Raw genomic sequence first — 25,638 nt, forward strand, 5'->3', positions numbered from 1 at the left:
CTCTTGTTTTTTTTTTTTTTTCCCAGACTTGGGACCAAATTATATAATTCTTTCCAGGAAACTTATTGTTAATATGGAATTATTCGAAAATCACGGACCCGTAAGATAAAGCTTCACCCCTTTTTTTTTTTTTTTTTACTGTGTTGGTCCTAATGTAGCTAAAGCTGCAGGCATTCACATTGTATCTGCCGAAACCCTGTGTGTTCTGCTCAGCACACTCCCACAACCCTTCTCCTATTGCAGGGGTGAGCAGTGACATCTCATGGATTAAACCCGCAAGTGCTGCAATGATGAGACCACTCATATGGCAGCTGTGCATCGGTCATATGTCATGTTTCCTTGTTCCCCTTGCAGCAGCCTTCCCACACTGCAGCAGTGCAGGGGAAAGTCCAGAAAAAGAAAAAAAAAACGTGACAGAAAAAAGACAAAAATGATGAGCGTTCACAGCAGCTAGGAAACAGAGTGACCTACATAATAAAAAACCCGAACCTGCCCACCCCTCCCACCTGCTACGGCTACGTATACGCGCGCATGCACGTGCTCCGCAGCATTCTGCATCAGTTCCTCCCATTTTGCTGGGGGCGGGGAACGGGCGGGCTTGTCAGAATACTAAATCACAGGCCCCTTCACCATGGCAACGCGGCTCCTGTAGGCAGGTCACTGTCTATGGTGCTGAAAGCAAGCGTGCGCCCAGGAAGGAAGGAAGGAAGGAAGCAGAGGGGGAGGGATGCAAGAGCTGTGAACGCTGCAGACAAAATAAAAGTCAGCTGAATCCACACACCCTAAATTTATTAATTCTCTAAAATATGTAAGACGCATCTTAGCCTTCCTTCCCTTATAGTTTATTTACAATAATTATTTTGTGATGAATGTTTCAGTGGGGGGAGGCATGTACTTGTAGTGCAGACAATTTGTATAAGAGAAAAACACAAAATATCCCTTTTAAAATCTAAATTTTGCCTCCAGTATTACAAAAATTATGCATTGCAAGAGAGACCCCGGATATATGCTGATAAATAAAATACTGTACATTATAGCATGATGTATGGTCTGCATGTGTTAGCCTACTAGTGTCAGCTGGTGGTTGTTGTTTTAGTGTTTTTTTTGTTTTTTTTCCCCACACCGGTGCATTGTTGTGTCACGTACCAGTGTACCACCCTGCCAGAGGAACAGTGCTGCAGACAACGGGCAGTGTGAGAGTCTCCTCTCAGAGTCAAGTGGTGTTGAGAAAGGAAACTGAGAGATGTTTCTTGTCCCACCCTGCTCCAACCAAACACAATATTATCAAAACCAGACTCCATATTAAAGCTTTTATTCTTGCTTTATTTGAAAGACATCACAAAGACACTAACCTCTTGAGTGCTAAAAAGTGCTACTAAACTTTGTGGATATGGAGGACACTTAATCCAAATAACTCCTCCTGTGGGCCTACATTTCAAGCTCTCCTGCACACACAAAGAGACAGAAAGAGAGACAGACAAACTCATTAGGCCACATTCAGAAAAAAAAAAAATCCTGCAAAAATGCATCATCTGTAAAACAGTTTTAACACTTAACCAAACCTGCTGATGAGATTTTGTATTACAGTATGATAAAATGGATCATCATATGCTAACTACACACTAATTCAGCTTTTCCAATTGTGACCTTGAGCACAATTCATCAGAGCTTCAGTTGAGACATAATGTGTTTTCCTATAAATGTTAAATATTTTTGGCATTGTGTTTCTCTGCAGGATAAAGATGGCCACGGTGTCCTCACACATGGTGGATGTGCTGACTGTGAATAGGGGAGACAGCACAGAAGGGGCACATAGCTGGTGCCTGTTTCCACTGCCATCATACATGAGAGAGGTATTGTCATGAAAAATACCACAGATCCCTGCCTGTGGAAATGTCCCTCTTGTTTTGAATGTTGCACTTGAATTACTTAAAATGTTTTTTTAAAATCATTCAATCATTCAATTAAAAGACTTATACTTAGATCAGAAGGAAAAAAAACACTCTTTATTGGCCTAAACTGGACTGGAGCCCTGGGCATCGTAATGATCTGCAAGCCTTAGTGATCCTCAGTCTGTCAAGAAATTGATATGGATGGATTTTTTTTTTTAAAAGTAACGACTTAGATGCCATTTTTACCAAAAGTGGAAATATGGAAAGCAAGTATTGCCTCCTGGATAAGTATTTTAAATCAATAAACTTTTTACAAGAGTAAAACCTTTCCTAAAATGTTCAAATGATGTATTCTTGCTGCATGTGAACAAGGACACATGAAGATATTCATTGTGGAAAGAGCTCTTTTTAACAGTATTGAAGCTTTTGAGGAGGCAGAGTCTCCTACCCCTCACTGGTTTACATGCCTGAAAGTGAATCAGAGTCATTTAAATACATTACAATTTGGAAATATTATCTGAATAAAGGTTCAGTATTTACACTGCACTAAATCATATACAAGGGTTTGTTTGACGCTGAATGACATGCACATAAGCATGCTACCTATGGGATGTCAAGTTTACTAATTTAATTTGGCAGTGTGAGGTCAGTGCTTTCAAGGAAAGGTGTCCATGTCTTCCGGTTAAGTGGATGCTCCCAACTGTTGAGTAGGTGAGATAAAAATGTTAAATGGATAAAGTTTTTGTTTTGTTGTGAGCAATATCACAGAACATTTTTACGCAGTATCACTGCAACCATGACTACTTCTATGATTATTTGAATGCATACAGGGTGAAGAAGTTATTACACAGCATTATTTAACTATCACTTATTAAGATTTTCCTTAATTACTATTTATTTCAACAACACCCAGTAAGTCCAGACTCAGTCTTTTGTGGCTGAAAAGCCTTGTTGCAGAGTTTAAAGTAATGCTAATGCACTAACATTGCACTTAATGCTAATAGTTGCATTAAGTGCAATGTTAGTGCAATGCCACAGCACTGTTGGGGTTGGGACAGTGTGTGCCACGAGTTCTTTCAACTTTTAGATGGAAGCACAAACCTATATGTAGTTTGTTACTCTTTACTTTTTCAGACACAAAGGAACCTTTTTAAGTAAAGCCAAGTGATTATTTTTTGCTGAAATAGCTATAGATGGAAAAGATAATAAGTGTAATAATCCAGAATTCCATATAATTGGACTTGCCTTGCAGATATTTAGTGTTATATCTCATAGATTCTTATTTATCTTTATTATTTATGTCTTATAGAATTTAAATATAATAAATGTTGGAAGTTTAATTTGAATCGATAATTACATTCCAGTGGTGGGGAAGTCCAGAATGACAAATTGTGTTCTCAAAGCAGTGTGGCATTAGAAAAAAGATCTTTGCAGAAACATCCAAACCACAGGTACATTTTCTTTTCTTTGACACTGAAAGTCAGTGTCCCCGTTTTGTTACTTATTACTGTCTCAGTAAAAGAGACAAAAGATGAGATAAAAATAGAAGCCACACCTCTGAGCATCCTTTAGAAAGATCTACTTTCTGGAATAATAATAGGGTTTAGGGTTTTAAGCAAAAACCTACCACCCTTTCGTAATCACTTTGTGAATCACGGTGGTTGAGCAGTGACATTTCAACTTGAATTGAAAATAATTGGCATAAACGGGAGGATATAACAGAGCACATTTTGGGTCGCTATCGACTCCAGTCTTTATGTTTCAGCTGTAATAATGTCCATGGAAGATGGTAAGGAGCGGTTACCATTGACTACTAGCCCTGACAACATATCAGTAATTTTCAAAGAGCGAGAAAGTATCTACAGAGCTTCCCGCCATATCCTCTTGTGCAAGATGGAGTTCTATTGCTAAGGCTGACTTAATGCTCCAATGGGATATACTTCTACTGTATATCAGAGCAGTATATCACGTGATATGCACCCATTCTATATTTGAATGTGATATACTGTTACTGTTTATCAATCTTAAAAATCAGGCTTTGTGTGAAGTGATCTTTTGGCATTTTAATGCTTATATATTTATGAGCCCAGCCTACATGTCTGTGTTAGGCCTGATTCTGAGACATGCTTGGATTATGGTCCACAATAAAATAAAACTGGATTCACTTAACATCTGGAAAACCTTTGTGTGTGTGCAAACTTGTATATGCCACCATAAAATCCCCTTAATTATGCAAGCTTGCAGTAATGCTGTCCCTCAACTCCCTATATGAGCTAAATGACCAACTAACAAATGTATTTTTTAAAAGATTGGAGAGCCCCCGAGTCAGCAAAATCAGCAAATATCCACCATTTCCATTCCCATAAACTTATTACTGTTCCATAAAGTAATGCAGACGGAAAAATCATACTGACAGACTGATACCATTCTAGGGGCCAGAGGGGCCAGTGATTTTTTTCAGAAATTAAGACACTGACGTATCAACTAAAAAAGTCTGAAGTGAAACTTAAGCAAGTTGGTTAACTAGCTGACAAGGGTGGGGCAGTCATTATAATGAAGTAAATTAGGCACTTAACCTATTAACAATGTCATCACAAATGTTTTTTGACTTTGACTTTGATCACATACATTAGGGTGTCAGCACACATTTTCTTTAAACTAGACCAGAATTAAAATTCATTTTACAGTAGCGCAGCTTTTCTCCCAAAAGAATATTATCCCTTCTGATGCAAAAACTCAAGAGATCCACTAATTCATCATCAACTTTGTTGTTCTATTATGTTTTTGTATTTAATAGATCATACAGACCAGACCATAGCATACAATGGACTTACATTACACAAGTTACTACATATTGCACCATAAAAGTACCACTGTACAAAAGCACTTACTGTATATGTTTGCCTGCAACACATTACAACTTTATACAATGAATGCAATGTGAGCTGTGCTAAAAAGTCTGACTACGTGATGTCTGATTGTTTTACTGTTTCACATTGTAGTTGGCCCATTAATCTGATAGCACAAGAGTTACACTGTTTTTGTTCAAGTTCAGCACTGATAATGAAATGGAAAGGCATAAGAATAAATTCAGACACATGATATTCTGTATATGTCACATCTGTATCCCTATTTATGTGTTGCATATTCAGATACATACAGTAGGCAGTAATACACATGAGCACAGCTTTCATTGAGTGAAATCAATCCCAACTATGTTGTTTCAGTATTGTAACATAAACATTGAGTCTTCACGTTTGGTTCTGAATTTTCAATTTGTTACACAATCTCAGAAGATGCTAAAATTAAGGAACATCCAGATCTTGGCTTTAAAAAAAAAAAAAAAATTTAAAGTACACGGTCATGTTTGTGTTCTGTATACAGTAGTCATAATGAGAACTTAATCAATTCTCAAAGACTCACTGTTCACTTGCATTCAGTTTAATCACCTAAACTCATATCCTCCAGAAATGTCCAAGTGGACGTAACATTCAAGCACACCGTACACTTAAGTTTAAGCTGAGAGTACACTTAACTTTCTAAATCCATAAAAATGTGCCACTGCTGCCGGCCATTTTCCTCTTTCCTAGAATCTATGAAAAAGGAATGAGATTACAGATCTGTTGACTCTCTGATGACCTGAGGACTTTGTAATAAGAAAGTATTACACTGTTGTACTTCTTATTGTGGTCCCACTAAAATGCAATGTTCCATCTTGTTTTGAAAAACTGATGCCTAACTGCAGACAATGGATTACTCAATATCATAAAATAACTAACCCTATCAAAGTACTTGGATTATCTCATGCAAAAACAACTTAAAGGCAGATACGAAATGACTAAAGGCCCCACTCATGTCTATTTGATATACTGGCAAACTTAATCTCTTAGCACTCTCATTCATATATTTAGGCCTAGCTCACATATAAAGCACGAAGTCAAGAACAAAAGAAAAAACTACTAAAAGCTACCACATATATAAAACTACTGATTCCCTTTAGTTTCACACTTGAAAATTGTAGGTTGATGCTTTTCTCACATTTAGTTAATTGTGCTGTTTCACTTCTTGGTTAACTTGTATATAATACATCAATGCTGTTATGGAGCAAGACAAAACACAGAGGTTAAAAATTCAATATCCAACTTGTGTTTCTTTTTTAGAGAGGGAAAACAGTCTCTTAAAGGCATTTCAACATGCCCATGTCCACTCTATTAGTCCTTGTTGCGGCTTCTTTGAATATCCATTAGTGCAATTTTTTGTACAGCCTGCTTCTTTGCGAGTATCTTGAACATTTTTTTTGTATGAAGGTCTTGGAGTGTGGTTGAAGCCATGCAGTCTTATCATGCATACTGAATGGACAGAGAGGCGTTGTTGATTGGCTCTTTATGCTCTTAAAGACAGAGGGGGAGGGTTGTTTCTTTTATTAGCCACCATAGTCCATTTGGTGCTAAAGCATGACAACTACACATTGTGAGGAACGGGGACCAGACTGAGCAGGATGGACAAGGGGGGTTGGGACAGGCGTTTTCTCCTTTCCTCCGCGAAGCTCTCAGTGTGTCAGCGTAGATCCAGTGTGCAGCCGGAGGTGTGGTCTTATGTGGAACTGCTGCTGCTGGTGGTGGATGCCTGCCAACAAGACAAGAGAATTACATAAATCTGGAGAAGGACCAGAGCACTGACAGCCTTGTGACCGGCCGAACTGACATATCTCATGCAGCTGACGTCTGTCACTCAGACAGGGGCTTCAGGCAGAGGACAGAGTGGGTGACAGGGGTGGGCAGATCCCTGGACATGTAGCGGTGAGGTAGCGGGTCTATCAATGAATACCATGCTCCAAGATTATGTGAAGGAGAGTAGTTGCTAGGTAACTGGTTGACTGGTTTCACTTTGCGCCTCTCCTGCACAAAGAATTAGGTCACAATTCACACTACAGCAGACAGGAATTCAAAAGTGTCGATCTGTGAAGTCAGTAACACTCAGTGGAATTACATTTTTGACTAACCCAGTCATACAGAAACAGCACAGTCCAATCCCACTCAAACAATCAAAAATAGGAGATACTCCTCATCTATAAGTGATGGGTCAGTAGGGAATGATCACAGATTCATCTTTACATGTACAGCATCCTTTTGAGAACATAGTGACTCAGTTTAAGACATATCAATATTTTCTTGACGTATGTATTAACAGCAAAAGCCTGATTGTGAAAATGGCAAAATCAGCACATGGTAACATTGTTAGTTGAAGTGGGGGATTTTTTTAGAACTGTATGTGTCAATGACCTTCAGGTGGAGCAGCATGTTAATGTTATTTTAATTGGATAATTTGTACTCTATGAGCCTATGAGACAGTTGTGTCCCAGGGACTGGCGATACTTGACTCTCACTTTGTTCACCACAACTAATGACTAGGAAAGGAATACTGTTTTAATACTACTTCATCGGGATCACCACATTTGCTTGACTGTCTGCAAAACTGACCACAGACTGTAAAACTCAGAATGTTATCAGTACCATGATGATTATTATGACTTAATGTCTTTGGCCCTCGAGGTCAATCAAGGTCATTATGGCTATATTTTTAGGCCCTGTAAAATTCTACCAAAACTTTGGGGGAGGGGACATAGTCCTGAATTACTGGCAAAAGTAGTGTTAATTATTGTGGTTTTTAGACTGCATAGTAGCATTTTAGTGGGCTTTGAGAATGATATTGTAATATGCGTAACAGGAACCAAAATATGGGCATGTGGAGGCTAACACAGGAGATTTGGCGAACTGCATGTGATGTCAACTAAGCGACCCTTTGCAATAAAAAAAAAAATCTCCTTCTCCAAGACAAATTAAACAAGACAAAATAATTAAAACAAAACGTACACTGAGAACGAAACAAACACAAAAAACATTTCAAACACTAAGTTCTGTAACATCATTCATAAAAGGGCATCCGGGGCGGGGGAGTGAGACTCCTGCATACCTCCAACTGCAGAGTGGACTTCCCTCATTTAGGGTACTTTAGAGTGGGGAGAAAAAAAACAAGCAATTCAATGGTCAGGTCATTGCAAGCACAGAAAAGGATTATTTGTGTATGTATTCTATGATCACAGAGCTGGTCTTGAGGCACTATGAATGAAACATTATCTTTGAAATACACAATTAAGCATGATTAGTGTCACGCTTTAACAGATACTTGTTACAAGTAGTCTTATGTAAGTGGTTTAAAACCCAGTTTTACATTTAGCTATATAATTGTTTGTTCTTCCATCAGCATACTTACCATCATAGATAGATAGATAGATAGATAGATAGATAGATAGATAGATAGATAGATAGATAGATAGATAGATTAACATTCATGGTATCAACTTACATTATACGCTGGAAAAAAAAGTCATTTTTAACTGTCGGATCAGCTTTCTGCATTTTAGATCTGTCCTGTGATGATGCAGAGCACAAAAAAGTCCCTACTCAATTCCTGACTCTCCAATCCTGCAGACTCTGTGCTTGACCTCTAATTTCTGAAAGTGACAGGAGACATTCACGACAAAAAGGTAGCAGAGCTCGTGTGCTGAAATGCACCACACTGTGTTGTTTCTGTCATTGTCCAGGACAGACAAACATTGCAGTGCATTCTTTTTTTCATTAGTGGTTTAAATGCTATGCAGCACTACTGGTATGTGTATATGACAAAGAATGAACAGTCATTAGTTAAGATTCTATATTCAGACTTTCATTGTTTGAAAAAAGTCTTATAAAGGGCTTTTTGTGTATTATGTTTCTGTTTTTCTTTGGACTTGACTGTGTTTTCATTTGCAATGAATATAACAGTGAAGACAAAACCATTCCACTGGTATGAGGCCACAAACCGAAGTCACGCAAAAATGTCTCTAAAGCAGTGACAATTGAGAAACCGTTTCAGCAAGTCCCACTCTATAAAACGAAAGCAAAACTTAAAATACAAACAGTTGTAAGATATTTTATGAAGCAAAGGTGTATCCTCTCATTTTCAATCTTTTCTTCAGATTGGTTGTTACTAAATGTTATATTTGTTCTTTTGCTGGTGACTCTTTGCTTAAAGTATAAATTAAAGTCTAATTTCAATTTTTGAACTAGGTCAGCAAAGGTATGGCTTTTCCACTGGTTATATTATGAGGGTGACATTGAGAGTTGAGCTAATTTTTTAGGAGATACTCGTTAAATAAAGAAACAACAGAACTTTTAATGGAATTTTTAATGCACCATAAAGAGAGATTAAATGATGTCAGACTTTTTTGTTATGGCAGTAAAGGGTCAGCCACTGTGTGAAGAGGCCACACACACATGAAAATTGAAACCAGTATACTTACAGGTGTAAAACAATCACAGACAACATCAGAGGTAGAGAAAAAACGATGTATGTGCTTCTAATCCACTGATGCCAAATATTTATACTGTTTTCGTCATTTTGTTGTTTTTTTTTTTTTGGAATGAAATTTCCCATTGTAAACTGCAAAACATGTTACAATTATTCTTTTTTAATCACTAATACTTGCCTCAAACAATATTCACTCAAAAAAAAACAAAAAACTATGCCAATGATCAGTAATGAAATATTGCAGTGTGAACTGTGTTGACAATAGGCAATATATTTTTTGGCACATGAATAAAGCTAAAAATAAGGGTTTATTTGAACTGTATTGAAGTGTCATTTGTACCTGCAGAGTGGAAGCTGCTGAGTCACTAGTCTCTGTCAGTCCTGTGCCTCTTGGTAAACTGGACACGATGTATCTGGAGCCCTTTGGCAGAGGCTGTCTGACCACCAGCTTTCCTTTCCTGGTCTCTGCTAGAAACAGACTGTACCAGTAGGCATCGTTGGAGACCAGAGTGGAATCTGCGATGGTGGAGTTCCTCTCACTGATCACACTGTTCCTGCAGGGAGGAGCCGCTTTGCTGGCCTTGGGTTTCTGACACTTGAGCACGATGGTGACCAATATGGTGATGAGCAGGAGAAACGACACCGAGCCCAGACCGATCACCAAATACAGGTTTAGGTCTGAGAAGATGTCATACTCCAGAGGCACCTCAGTCATGTCAGAGTAGGCCTTAACGGCGGTCTCCACTGTGGACAGCTTGATGGTGACTGTAGCAGAGAGAGCAGGCTCCCCGTTGTCCTTGGCAACAACAACCAGTCTCTGGTGGCGCGGATCTCTGTAACTGAACATCCTCATGGTCCGGATCTCTCCGTTGTACTGGTCCAGACTGAACAAGGTGGCGTCAGTCACCTGTAGAAACTGGTAGGTAATCCGAGAGTTGTGCACCGAGTCGGTGTCTAAGGCTATCACCTTGGCAACCAGGAGCCTTTATCGGTGGATCTGGGGATCTTGTCCTCCACCACCGAGCCGTGTGCGCGCCACGGAGAGACGATAACGGGCGTTGTCGTTCTGGTCCTAATAATGATGTGGACGGTCACGTTACTGCTGAGTGGAGGAGAGCCAGAGTCTCTGGCCTCGATGTGGAAAAGAAACTCCTTCTCGATCTCATAGTCAAAAGTTTTCAGCGTAAAGATTACCGTTCTCTGGATTGATGGAGAACAGCATGGACATGGAGGTGTTGGCTATCTCCTTCTCTAGGATGAAATAAACTAGATACTGGTTTTCATGGAGGTCGGGTCAAACGCAGTGAGTGAACTCAGCAAGGCCCCGGTGCGTTATTCTCCATTACGTATGGTGTAAAACGACAGCGGGAACTGTGGAACATTGTCGTTAACATCCAGCAGCTCTAAAGTCATAGTTTCATTGTCAGATAAAGGAGGAGAACCTCTGTCTGTGACAGTGAAAGTGATGTCATATTCTGCGACCTTCTCACGGTCTAACGGCTCTGACACCACTAATTCATAATAGTTATCGGAGGATTCTCTCAGTTTGAAAGGCATATTACCTGGAATATGAAGATCCACCACTCCATTGTCCCCTGAGTCTTTATCACTGACACTAACTACAGCTATCACTGTGTCCAATTCTATGTTTTCACTGACTGGACTCTGAAATGATTTGATGGAAATCTCTGGGTGGTTGTCGTTCATGTCTGTCACCTGTATTGTCAGTTTACACTGTCCAGATAAGGGATTAGGCCCCTTATCGCTGGCAATAACCTCCATCTCATAAAGTTTAATATCTTCATAATTAATCATCTCTTTCACTCTGATTTCACCGTTTTCTGGATTCAGGTTAAATATATTTTGCGTTCTCTCCGATGTATACAAACTATATGAATAAACAATATCAGAATTGGACCCTTCATCTAAATCAGTGGCGTTCAGTTTGATTACTAGACTTCCAATCGGGGAGTTTTCCATCACATCTACGAAGTATTTGTCTTTGTCAAATGAAGGGGCGTTGTCGTTCACATCGAGCACGCGAACAACGATGCTGGCTGTACCCGTGCGCGTGGGGACTCCACCGTCCACAGCAGTCAGTATTAGATTATGAACATTCTGCTGCTCTCTGTCTAAAGCTTTTGTCAGTATCAAATCAGCAAACTTTGACCCATCTCTCCCGGTCTGAATTTCAAGCGCAAAATGTTCGCTTGAGCTCAGGTGGTAATCTTTAACAGAATTGGTTCCAACATCTGGATCTGCAGCGTTATTCAGTGAGAATCTCTCTCCAATGGGGCTTGATTCAGAGATGTCCAAATGCATTGTTCCTCGCCGGAAATGAGGAGCGTTGTCATTAATATCGATGATTTCGACCTCGACATTAAACATTCGTATTGGGTTTTCAATCGTTGCGTCCAACTTAAGAAAGCAGTATGTAGTTGTTTTTAAGGGGCACAAAAATTCTCTGTCTATCCTCTCTAAAATGAACAGCTCTCCTGTGTCCTTGTTGATGTCAAGATATTTTTTGTTGCCTACAACGTCCAAGCGCATTTTCCTTCCCTGTAGCGTCTTCACGTCCAATCCCAAATCAGTTGCCAAATTAGCAACGACGGAGCCTTCCTCCATTTCTTCGGGGACAGAATAATGGGTGACGGTGGAAACCGTGTTCACGATGGCAGAAAGAAAAAGAAATACGGAAAAGAACCGTCTCCCACGTAACTGCAGTATATCGCGCGCCATCATGAAGATTGTGCATGTAAAGTATTGAAATGTTCGGAAACGTGGATAAATCGTCCTCTTGTTTAGTGAACAAACGGACCGATGATCTTACAATAAAACGCCCCTCTGTGCGTAGACGAGGAGTGACGTGCATTTAATGCCACCTCTAACTGTTATTCCTCCAATGAACTACAGTGAGAACGATGATCTCATCAGAGTGTGTTTTCGTGGAGAGCAGCGACGAAAATAGTCTTTTATGAGTCTTTGCAACTTTTTCAAACAATAATCTTGTTTCAAACTAAGATAGAGTGCGACTGAATTTTGATCACAGTTTAAGAAAACTGGAAATAAGTGTTTTGGTGACATTTTGTTTTCTGACCTCTAAACCTTTATTTCCTGGGCGGGACACGACGCTGAAGTGAGTTTCCGATTCGGCAGTTAAGGAAAACTTGACCACCAGTACTGAGCGACCGATTCTCCTTTTTTTTTTTTTTTTTGCACCTCTTACTGTTTTGAAAGCTTGTAAGACATTTGAAGTGAAGTCTTGAGGCTGTCTGGAAGCCGCTTTCTATTTTTTGAAACCTTTATTCTATTTGTGAAAATGCAAAACAGGCGGAGATATCACTGCATTTTCACATCTAGATCACATCAGACCAGGTCCAGATAAAAAAAAAAAAAAAATTTGTAGCTAAAGACAATTAACCATATCCAGGAGCATACACTTAACCTGATCCATTGATCATGTATCATAATGTAATAAAATGTAATACATGAAAGGATACTCACAAAAACACAAACAATTAATATACGTTTGTTACCGAGTCTATTTCCAGTTTCTATATAAAAACTGCATTAAGGTTAATATAGTGATAACGTTTCAATTTGCTGGAATTATTTTCTTCCATATGTAAGTCTTGGTCTCTTCTGCTAGACTCTCCATCATGCTCAAATTTACTATACTATACTACAACAGAGGGAATACTTTACAGTGCATACCAGCACAGCCGTTATACCAAAGTACTGTATGATGGCTGTCATTTGAGGGTGAGCCATAGCCTCATTGGCATCCGTCCCATCAGTTTCCACAGCAAGCTGCAACAGTACATGTTGGTTGAAAATTAAAGCGAGTTACAATGATGAGTGTTAAAGCCAAACTTGTCCACAGTAGAGAGCAAGCCACAGTTGGGGGAATTCCGCTCTCTTCCTGTCACTGGAACTTATGGAGTCGGCTGACTAGGAGATAAGTATTTTAGCGGCAAGGTTGGGCCCACTACTGTGGCCCTGTTGTCCTGGAAAAGGAGGCAGGACGGAATAATTATTAAGATTTGAGTTAACCTAATTCATACTTTTAAGGCCATTGTCTCTGGTGAAGGCCAGTCCAACTGACGTTTGAAGAACGGTGGGTCCCAGTCATCATTGATGATGACACCCAGCTGGACAGGATAGTGAAATACCTGTCATACTTTCTCGACAGCTGTGACACCCTCTCTGCTAAAGTTTGCACCATGGTATCTTCTGACGCAAATAAACCCTAAATGAGTTGCTGTCAGAGGCAGGTCAACAGCAGTTTCAACTTATATCCACCTGGTAGACTTGTGTATTATTAGAATATAAGAACAGTTTTTTGAAAAAGTATCTTTGCAATTAAAAATTAAAACATACTCTACCTAAAAAATAATAACAGGTTACATTAGATATCTTGGTATCAAATAACATAAACGTGTCTTAACTTATTTTTTCTCACTTCCACACCACTACTTAAACGTAGAAAAGAAGACTGTATCCTCTGCAACAACTTATCCATTGCAGGAACTGCATGAATTGTAGTGGTTTGGTTCGAGAAACACTTGGTTTTGGGTCAGGTCGGTCCTGCCTGGTACATGGCATATGTTGTGAACAAATTTGATACACTAAACCTGTATATTCAGTGCGTTTTCTATGGGGAGCAGAAAGAATATAAAATGACTAAATGGTGAGGGGTAAATGGAAAGGAGGGGCAGAAGAAAAGTGGGAGAGAGGAAGGAAGTACATAGAGTGAAGGAAAGGCAGGGAGAAACATTAGTAAATGACAAGTAAATGGGAAAAGCAAAGAGAACTGGGAAAAAATAATAAGGAAATTAGAGGGGACAAGGGAAGTAAATAGGGAAAAGTAACATGACATAAAGGACAACAGGAACAGGGTCAAAGCTATGCATATGAGTGAGTGACATAAATGCAGGAATAGGGAAAAGAGGAGATAAAGTGTAGGAAGGAAAAACAAAGGAAGAGGTAACAAAGTAAGATAGACGGAAATGTACAGAGTTTAAAAGGGACACACATGAAAGGAAATTGAGACAAAAGCAGAACATACAAATGACAGTTAATCGCACAGGAGCAGGAGGATAGCTGGGAGAAACAAGACAGACCTTCTAATGGAGGTTTTAGTGGTAGTTAAAGGGTTACGTAGGTATGCAGGGAACAATAGTAACAGCAGTAGTTATATTAGGAATACAACCAAAAGTTGTGTAGCAGTACTTTTTAGCAGTAATGATAGCGAGAGGAATGGAAACCGAGAAATTCTGCTTTTGACCTAAAAGCAGACTCACGGACTCAAAAAGCAGGAGCATTAAAAACCGAGTTGATTTCCTCAGCAGGCAAACACAGGACACCAGCAGGTTAAATAGGTAAAGGGTTAAAGCAGGCAGGCAAAAATCTAAAAAAAAACAAGCATAGTTCAAAATCATAATTGCAGGCAGGCAACGCTACGACTAGGTGACACAATATAGAGTGTGGCAAATGACTAGACTGCTGTGCAGGACTACAGTATAGACTCTTTGGATAATGGGGTAATGAGAATCATGTCAGCAAGCCGGTGCGAGGTCAGGTGACTGGCAAAGGTCATTAGCTTCTCTTGGATGATCTAGTCCAGATTTGACCAGTTCATTCAAGGTTCCTCAGATTAGTAAGTGGGTTTCAGACAGCCTTAAGCCTTTACCTAAAATGTCTAACACACTTTCGCAACGATAAGAGGTGCAAAAAAGAATTGATCACTCATCTCTATAAGTTAAGTATCACTTAACTTTCACATCCACTGCTGAATCAGAAGCTGACTTCAGCAACTGGGTCATGCCATGGAATTCTGAATGATTTTCAGTTCCCGTCCGTTGTATTTTTGCAGTTCTATATAAATATTGTGTTTGTTTGTTTTTTTGTTTTTGTTTTATGTTACACTTGTGTACAGTGGTTGTGAAGGCAGCAATTTGTGTACCACTGTATCCTCTTGCCTTTGTGTTCTGCGAGTATTATGCATGGGTATCTGTGCGTAAAAACAATGCCAAACAAGATGAAAACAAAAGTTTCTGCAGGTCTGTGATCAATAAATTCCATTGATCATTACTTTGTGTATAATGTAACATCAGTGTGATTCACATCATCCCTCATTTCTCCTTCCACTACCTAATATATGCAGAAAAATTCATGCTGAAATAACATGGAAACTCTATTCAGGAAAGGGAAAATATACAGTATTTATTAAATTGCTCTTAAAATATCACGAGATTATAGCGAATGTAACTAAAATTAAATGCCAGCAAGTGTAAGAAGGCTTATCTAACATGTTGTTAATGTACACAAGGACAATTTTTTATATCCATCATAACTTAAAGTAAGTGAAGAGGTGAGTACAAATTCTCAAGTGCTGACATTACAAAAAGGTCCCTTATGAGTTGGTTTGATGGATGTTCGCTAAGTACAGTTGTGTGGAATTAAAGTTAAATATATTTTTCCCCATACCTGCAGAGTGGAAGCTGCTGAGTCACTAGTCTCTGTCAGTCCTGTGCCTCTTGGTAAACTGGACACGATGTATCTGGAGCCCTTTGGCAGAGGCTGTCTGACCACCAGCTTTCCTTTCCTGGTCTCTGCTAGAAACAGACTGTACCAGTAGGCATCGTTGGAGACCAAGGTGGAATCTGCGATGGTGGAGTTCCTCTCACTGATCACACTGTTCCTGCAGGGAGGAGCCGCTTTGCTGGCCTTGGGTTTCTGACACTTGAGCACGATGGTGACCAATATGGTGATCAGCAGGAGAAACGAAACCGAGCCCAGACCGATCACCAAATACAGGTTTAGGTCTGAGAAGATGTCATACTCCAGAGGCACCTCAGTCATGTCAGAGTAGGCCTTAACGGCGGTCTCCACTGTGGACAGCTTGATGGTGACTGTAGCAGAGAGAGCAGGCTCCCCGTTGTCCTTGGCAACAACAACCAGTCTCTGGTGGCGCGGATCTCTGTAACTGAACATCCTCATGGTCCGGATCTCCCCGTTGTACTGGTCCAGACTGAACAAGGTGGCGTCAGTCACCTGTAGAAACTGGTAGGTAATCCGAGAGTTGTGCACCGAGTCGGTGTCTAAGGCTATCACCTTGGCAACCAGGGAGCCTTTATCGGTGGATCTGGGGATCTTGTCCTCCACCACCGAGCCGTGCGCGCGCCACGGAGAGACGATAACCGGAGCGTTGTCGTTCTGGTCCACAATAATGATGTGGACGGTCACGTTACTGCTGAGTGGAGGAGAGCCAGAGTCTCTGGCCTCGATGTGGAAAAGAAACTCCTTCTCGATCTCATAGTCAAAAGTTTTCAGCGCGTAAAGATTACCGTTCTCTGGATTGATGGAGAACAGCATGGACATGGAGGTGTTGGCTATCTCCTTCTCTAGGATGAAATAAACTAGATACTGGTTTTCATGGAGGTCGGGGTCAAACGCAGTGAGTGAACTCAGCAAGGCCCCGGGTGCGTTATTCTCCATTACACGTATGGTGTAAAACGACAGCGGGAACTGTGGAACATTGTCGTTAACATCCAGCAGCTCTAAAGTCATAGTTTCATTGTCAGATAAAGGAGGAGAACCTCTGTCTGTGACAGTGAAAGTGATGTCATATTCTGCGACCTTCTCACGGTCTAACGGCTCTGACACCACTAATTCATAATAGTTATCTGAGGATTCTCTCAGTTTGAAAGGCATATTACCTGGAATATGAAGATCCACCACTCCATTGTCCCCTGAGTCTTTATCACTGACACTAACTACAGCTATCACTGTGTCCAATTCTATGTTTTCACTGACTGGACTCTGAAATGATTTGATGGAAATCTCTGGGTGGTTGTCGTTCATGTCTGTCACCTGTATTGTCAGTTTACACTGTCCAGATAAGGGATTAGGCCCCTTATCGCTGGCAATAACCTCCATCTCATAAAGTTTAATATCTTCATAATTAATCATCTCTTTCACTCTGATTTCACCGTTTTCTGGATTCAGGTTAAACATATTTTGCGTTCTCTCCGATGTATACAAACTATATGAATAAACAATATCAGAATTGGACCCTTCATCTAAATCAGTGGCGTTCAGTTTGATTACTAGACTTCCAATCGGGGAGTTTTCCATCACATCTACGAAGTATTTGTCTTTGTCAAATGAAGGGGCGTTGTCGTTCACATCGAGCACGCGAACAACGATGCTGGCTGTACCCGTGCGCGTGGGGACTCCACCGTCCACAGCAGTCAGTATTAGATTATGAACATTCTGCTGCTCTCTGTCTAAAGCTTTTGTCAGTATCAAATCGGCAAACTTTGACCCATCTCTCCCGGTCTGAATTTCAAGCGCAAAATGTTCGCTTGAGCTCAGGTGGTAATCTTTAACAGAATTCGTTCCAACATCTGGATCTGCAGCGTTATTCAGTGAGAATCTCTCTCCAATGGGGCTTGATTCAGAGATGTCCAAATGCATTGTTCCTCGCCGGAAATGAGGAGCGTTGTCATTAATATCCATGATTTCGACCTCGATATTAAACATTCGTATTGGGTTTTCAATCGTTGCGTCCAATTTAAGAAAGCAAGACGTGGTTGTTTTTGATGGGCACAAAAATTCTCTGTCTATCCTTTCTAAAATGAACAGCTCTCCCGTGTCCTTGTTGATGTCAAGATATTTTTTATTTGCTACAACGTCCAAGCGCATTTTTCTTTTATTCAGACTCTTCACGTCCAATCCCAAATCAGTTGCCAAATTAGCAACGACGGAGCCTTCCTCCATTTCTTCGGGGACAGAATAATGGGTGACGGTGGAAACCGTGTTCACGATGGCAGAAAGAAAAAGAAATACGGAAACGTACCGTCTGCGGGAATACTGACGAGTGTGATGAGCCATTGAGAAGAATCCGTATTGAAAACCTTGAAATGTGATGTGTGGTGGAGCCAGGAGAAACAGTCCTTTTTATTCAGTTATGAAAAGCAACGAGGCTCTTCACTGAAAACGTTTCTTTATACTGATATCAGCAGAGATTTACGTATAATATGTGGGCCTGCCCAGCTTCCAATCAACTATCTTGACAACGATGACTTCATCGGTGAGTATGTTTTTGTGGAGAGCAGCGACGTGAATAGTCCTTTGTGAGCCTTTGCGGCCCATAAAATGTCGACGATTTAAGAGTTTCCTTAGACAAAGATGGGTTGTGTGTGAACTTTTAATTTTGGCTAAAAGACAAAGTGTAATCAGATATTTGACTTATTTTTTTCGCCTGGGTTTTGATCTAAAAATTCCAAGGGGTGCAGGGACAACAACTGCAAGTTTTAATAGTTTATTGTTGTATTATTTTTACGAGTAATGTACTGTTATTTTATTATGCTTCTGCGTATAATACATAATATTCTATCACTGCAGATAAATGATGTTAAAGCCCTTGCCTTTGTATTTGACCTTTATGCGCCAATTTGTGTGCGTAAAACCGTTCTATTATGCTAAAATAAGATATTTTACACAAGTATTTTATTCTATATTAACCTTTTTTTTCTCAATACCTATGCAGTCCCCAATTTAAACCGTACCTATGTACAGTATGCGAGAAAAAATGATTTTATAGAAGTCACAAATGTTGCAAATATCCAGTGATTTATCTTGTGTAAAAAAAATTAAAATTAAAATTAAAGAGTCGTAATCTCGTTAAATTATATCTGGATTTCAACTTCCATTACAACCAGTAAGAAGACGGTAAATATGTTTCTTTACTCATTCATAAAACATTAATGAAATCTAAATATTAAGAGTTTGGATACCTATGGCAATACAGCTAGATGGATCCTGAAAGGAATGGTAAGTCGGAATCTATAACATTGCAATAACGAAAGAACAACTGTTATAAAATGTAATCATGTGCACGATTATTTGTGGCTTTATTTAATGAATATGGTTAGAGGACGTCTGTACTAAAACGTGTTTAACTGAAGTTTTCGCATACCTGCAGAGTGGAAGCTGCTGAGTCACTAGTCTCTGTCAGTCCTGTGCCTCTTGGTAAACTGGACACGATGTACCTGGAGCCCTTTGGCAGAGGCTGTCTGACCACCAGCTTTCCTTTCCTGGTCTCTGCTAGAAACAGACTGTACCAGTAGGCATCGTTGGAGACCAAGGTGGAATCTGCGATGGTGGAGTTCCTCTCACTGATCACACTGTTCCTGCAGGGAGGAGCCGCTTTGCTGGCCTTGGGTTTCTGACACTTGAGCACGATCGTGACCAATATGGTGATGAGCAGGAGAAACGACACCGAGCCCAGACCGATCACCAAATACAGGTTTAGGTCTGAGAAGATGTCATACTCCAGAGGCACCTCAGTCATGTCAGAGTAGGCCTTAACGGCGGTCTCCACTGTGGACAGCTTGATGGTGACTGTAGCAGAGAGAGCAGGCTCCCCGTTGTCCTTGGCAACAACAACCAGTCTCTGGTGGCGCGGATCTCTGTAACTGAACATCCTCATGGTCCGGATCTCTCCGTTGTACTGGTCCAGACTGAACAAGGTGGCGTCAGTCACCTGTAGAAACTGGTAGGTAATCCGAGAGTTGTGCACCGAGTCGGTGTCTAAGGCTATCACCTTGGCAACCAGGGAGCCTTTATCGGTGGATCTGGGGATCTTGTCCTCCACCACCGAGCCGTGTGCGCGCCACGGAGAGACGATAACCGGAGCGTTGTCGTTCTGGTCCACAATAATGATGTGGACGGTCACGTTACTGCTGAGTGGAGGAGAGCCAGAGTCTCTGGCCTCGATGTGGAAAAAGAAACTCCTTCTCGATCTCATAGTCAAAAGTTTTCAGCGCGTAAAGATTACCGTTCTCTGGATTGATGGAGAACAGCATGGACATGGAGGTGTTGGCTATCTCCTTCTCTAGGATGAAATAAACTAGATACTGGTTTTCATGGAGGTCGGGGTCAAACGCAGTGAGTGAACTCAGCAAGGCCCCGGGTGCGTTATTCTCCATTACACGTATGGTGTAAAACGACAGCGGGAACTGTGGAACATTGTCGTTAACATCCAGCAGCTCTAAAGTCATAGTTTCATTGTCAGATAAAGGAGGAGAACCTCTGTCTGTGACAGTGAAAGTGATGTCATATTCTGCGACCTTCTCACGGTCTAACGGCTCTGACACCACTAATTCATAATAGTTATCGGAGGATTCTCTCAGTTTGAAAGGCATATTACCTGGAATATGAAGATCCACCACTCCATTGTCCCCTGAGTCTTTATCACTGACACTAACTACAGCTATCACTGTGTCCAATTCTATGTTTTCACTGACTGGACTCTGAAATGATTTGATGGAAATCTCTGGGTGGTTGTCATTCATGTCTGTCACCTGTATTGTCAGTTTACACTGTCCAGATAAGGGATTAGGCCCCTTGTCGCTGGCAATAACCTCCATCTCATAAAGTTTAATATCTTCATAATTAATCATCTCTTTCACTCTGATTTCACCGTTTTCTGGATTCAGGTTAAATATATTTTGCGTTCTCTCCGATGTATACAAACTATATGAATAAACAATATCAGAATTGGACCCTTCATCTAAATCAGTGGCGTTCAGTTTGATTACTAGACTTCCAATCGGGGAGTTTTCCATCACATCTACGAAGTATTTGTCTTTGTCAAATGAAGGGGCGTTGTCGTTCACATCGAGCACGCGAACAACGATGCTGGCTGTACCCGTGCGCGTGGGGACTCCACCGTCCACAGCAGTCAGTATTAGATTATGAACATTCTGCTGCTCTCTGTCTAAAGCTTTTGTCAGTATCAAATCAGCAAACTTTGATCCATCTCTCCCGGTCTGAATTTCAATGTCAAAATGTTTACTTTCACTAAGATGATAGGTTTTTACTGAGTTCGAACCAAAATCGGGATCAATGGCGTTGGTTAGTGAAAAGCGCTCCCCTGGTGAGGTTGATTCGGATATGTCCAAATGCATTTTATCCCTGCGAAAATTCGGTGCATTGTCGTTAATGTCCATTATCTCAACTTCAATGTTGAACAGTCGAATCGGATTTTCAATCGTTACATCCATTTTAATAAAACACGATGGATTCTTACTGTTGCATAGATATTCCCGGTCAATCGTTTGAGCAACGAATAGCTCTCCTGTTTCTTTGTTGATGTCAAGATATCTTTTGTTAGCGATGACATCCAGTCTCATTTTGCGGCGACCCAAGGCTTTTGCATCCAGACCCAAATCCAATGCTAGATTAGCAACCACAGATCCCTGCTCCATCTCTTCTGGAATTGAGTAGTGCGTAACGGCAGTTGTAGTAGAGATTGGTACACATAACAAAATAAACAGCGAGACATACCTTCTGCAAAGCCGGTGGCGGAATTTAAAATCCATCGTCACTAGTTCGTTTTCATTGGCAATTAAAATGTCTTCTAATAATCAGAATGGATATATCAATTTCAAAGCGGCGATACTCTGTGAAAATGCCAAAACGAGTGATTATGTTGTAACCGTGGCATTCCTGAAAAGGGAGTCTTCCAGAAATGGCCGTTCTGTTTCTTTCAACAACTGTCTCGCCGCAGTTGCGTCACAAAGACTTTGTTTTTTTGTGGCGAAGAGCGACGCTCTGCGTCAAGACCTGCTGGCACTAGCTGTAATCGAAAATCTGAGACTGAAATCTTAATATTTAAAAGATGTCTATAATTCTTCGTGAAAATAAATAGAATTAAGCCGTAAAGATATTTTATAGCACTCGACTTTTGCAAAGCTATGGTGAAAATATTGCTTAAGGAGAGCGTGCTTAAAACGGGATTTACGCAGTGATGAGCAGAATCTGGATAGAAGTTATTTTAAAACGAACCATTGGACAGGTGATTTTTGCTTTTGGTTTTTGGAGGTGTTTATTGTAAGGAATGATGAATTTTAAAACTGGTTTTCATAAGTAGTAGGTTAAAGCCCTTAAAAGGTGTATATAAAAATGCGCAGAACAAAATTAGAGGAATATATTGTTTTGTTCAATAAATATATCCCGGAACCAGATGGATGCTATATAGAAAAACACTTATTAATACCAGCAGAGTATAAGGTTGAATATTTATCAAACTCAATTTGTCAGGCTCAGTAAGTAAATCTCTGTGTATCCGTGTGTAATTGCTCTTTTTCTATACCTGCAGAGTAGAAGCTGCTGAGTCACTAGTCTCTGTCAGTCCTGTGCCTCTTGGTAAACTGGACACGATGTATCTGGAGCCCTTTGGCAGAGGCTGTCTGACCACCAGCTTTCCTTTCCTGGTCTCTGCTAGAAACAGACTGTACCAGTAGGCATCGTTGGAGACCAAGGTGGAATCTGCGATGGTGGAGTTCCTCTCACTGATCACACTGTTCCTGCAGGGAGGAGCCGCTTTGCTGGCCTTGGGTTTCTGACACTTGAGCACGATGGTGACCAATATGGTGATGAGCAGGAGAAACGACACCGAGCCCAGACCGATCACCAAATACAGGTTTAGGTCTGAGAAGATGTCATACTCCAGAGGCACCTCAGTCATGTCAGAGTAGGCCTTAACGGCGGTCTCCACTGTGGACAGCTTGATGGTGACTGTAGCAGAGAGAGCAGGCTCCCCGTTGTCCTTGGCAACAACAACCAGTCTCTGGTGGCGCGGATCTCTGTAACTGAACATCCTCATGGTCCGGATCTCTCCGTTGTACTGGTCCAGACTGAACAAGGTGGCGTCAGTCACCTGTAGAAACTGGTAGGTAATCCGAGTTGTGCACCGAGTCGGTGTCTAAGGCTATCACCTTGGCAACCAGGGAGCCTTTATCGGTGGATCTGGGGATCTTGTCCTCCACCACCGAGCCGTGCGCGCGCCACGGAGAGACGATAACCGGAGCGTTGTCGTTCTGGTCCACAATAATGATGTGGACGGTCACGTTACTGCTGAGTGGAGGAGAGCCAGAGTCTCTGGCCTCGATGTGGAAAAGAAACTCCTTCTCGATCTCATAGTCAAAAGTTTTCAGCGCGTAAAGATTACCGTTCTCTGGATTGATGGAGAACAGCATGGACATGGAGGTGTTGGCTATCTCCTTCTCTAGGATGAAATAAACTAGATACTGGTTTTCATGGAGGTCGGGGTCAAACGCAGTGAGTGAACTCAGCAAGGCCCCGGGTGCGTTATTCTCCATTACACGTATGGTGTAAAACGACAGCGGGAACTGTGGAACATTGTCGTTAACATCCAGCAGCTCTAAAGTCATAGTTTCATTGTCAGATAAAGGAGGAGAACCTCTGTCTGTGACAGTGAAAGTGATGTCATATTCTGCGACCTTCTCACGGTCTAACGGCTCTGACACCACTAATTCATAATAGTTATCGGAGGATTCTCTCAGTTTGAAAGGCATATTACCTGGAATATGAAGATCCACCACTCCATTGTCCCCTGAGTCTTTATCACTGACACTAACTACAGCTATCACTGTGTCCAATTCTATGTTTTCACTGACTGGACTCTGAAATGATTTGATGGAAATCTCTGGGTGGTTGTCGTTCATGTCCTCTACAAGAATTTTCAGTTTACACTGTCCTGATAAAGCACTGGCTCCTTTATCAGATGCTATCACTTCCATATCATAAATTCTGACATCTTCATAATTTAACACTCCTTTTACAGTAATCTCACCCGTATTTGGGTTTAAATTAAACGTGTCTTGCGTTTTTTCCGATGTATACAAACTGTACGAGTATATTAAATCGGAATTTGACCCCTCATCAAGATCTGTTGCATTGACATGAATAACAAGACTTCCGATGGGAGAATTTTCCATTACCTTGATGTGGTAGCTCTCTTCTTCAAATGTAGGGGCGTTGTCATTTGTGTCTAAAACATGAACAATAATGCTGGCAGTACCAGAACGAGACGGCATACCGCCATCTACTGCTGTAAGTATTAAATTATGTACAGCCTGCAGCTCCCGGTCCAATTTCTTTTTCAGGATTAAATCAGCAAATTTTGACCCATCTCTTCCCGTTTGAATCTCGGTTGTGAAATAATCACTTTCGCTCAAGCGGTATGTTTTCACAGAGTTTGAACCAACGTCTGGGTCAACGGCATTACTCACAGAAAAGCGCTCACCAGGCTGCGTAGCTTCTGAAATATCTAAATCTATGGTGTCTCTTCTAAAATGAGGGGCGTTGTCATTTATGTCCATTATCTCCAATTCGATGTAAAATATCCTTTTGGGGTTTTCGATTATTGCTTCCATTTTCAGATAACAGGATGTCTTGGCGGGACAGAGAGACTCTCTGTCAATACGTTCAACAATGTACAGCTCTCCCGTTTCTTTGTTCACGTCCAGATATTTCCTATTGGCAATGATCTCTATGCGCATTTTCCGTTCGACCAACGTCTTCACATCTAGTCCCAAATCTCCAACTAAATTTGCGACGACAGAGCCCTCTTCGAGTTCCTCGGGAACAGAATAGTGTGTTACAGCTGACGTGGACTTTAAGGTGGCAACGAAAAGAAGAATTGCCGACACATACCTTTTCCAATGTTGAGCACAGATAAAACCTTCCATTGTTGCCCTAGATCTTTGTTTTCTTCGGGGTACTGTAAACCCTTCCGCGCAGTATTTAGGACTACTGTGAAGCTTCAGTCAAATTCCCAAACGCAAATCTAGGTACAGACACCGAAAAACCCTTAGAATCCAAATCCATTCAGCACCAGATGCTGTGCATTTGCCGTCTTCTCGGTTTCAGTTAGTGGATGACTGTCATGGCGACCATGATGTCACAGAAGTATATGTGACTGGGGAACAGCGACGCTGGGTGCAAAAAACAGACCGTCTCATCGATGTTGACACATGGAAATTTAAACGACTGTTTTTGTGCCAGGAGTCAGCATCAACCGTACCATATGCTTTAAAATACGAAATTCCCTTTAAAATCGTTTAACTTCGTTGGTTTGCAGGCTTGAAAGTTTCAGTATGCTATTTTTGGGAAATTCTTTTGTTCTCTTTTACGTGGGTTGTTTGACGTTTTAACAGGATTACCCTAGTATCAAATCATGACCTTCTCTGTGAGAAAATTTACGTTGTTTTTTGTTTGTTTGTTTGTTTGTTTGTTTTGTTTGTATTTCTAGTCTTATTACATTTAATCGTCCATTGCTATGCTCAGTAAGAAAACCCCTGGGTAATAAAAGACAGGAATGAGAAATTCTAGTTTTTAAAAGTTGAGAAGAAAAACCGCTGGGTGATTCACTCTAAAAACATGTATTAATACATTACAATTTCTATTAATATTGTAAATTGAATGTCACCACACAAATGTTACTATCAAAAATATAGCATCAACCTCTGTTGCGTAAAAAACGAGGAAATAAGCATAGTGGCGTTATGATTGAGTAGGC

General features: G+C 40.8%; 1 protein-coding gene across 1 annotated transcript; it reads right to left on the minus strand.

The window, feature by feature from the left end:
* Positions 1 to 9,106: 9,106 nt before the first annotated feature.
* LOC120785721 (protocadherin Fat 4) lies at positions 9,107 to 24,808 on the minus strand. The gene is given in 7 exon segments (XM_040120595.1): positions 9,107 to 9,582; positions 15,732 to 18,163; positions 19,212 to 20,034; positions 20,036 to 21,672; positions 21,879 to 21,891; positions 22,408 to 22,999; positions 23,001 to 24,808. Coding segments are annotated over 7 exon segments (7,455 nt in total). The 3' UTR covers positions 9,107 to 9,432.
* Between the last annotated feature and the right edge of the window lie 830 nt (positions 24,809 to 25,638).

The sequence above is a fragment of the Xiphias gladius genome, chromosome 23 (genome assembly GCF_016859285.1).
Source record: "Xiphias gladius isolate SHS-SW01 ecotype Sanya breed wild chromosome 23, ASM1685928v1, whole genome shotgun sequence".
In the NCBI taxonomy this organism is placed as follows: Eukaryota; Metazoa; Chordata; class Actinopteri; order Istiophoriformes; family Xiphiidae; genus Xiphias; species Xiphias gladius.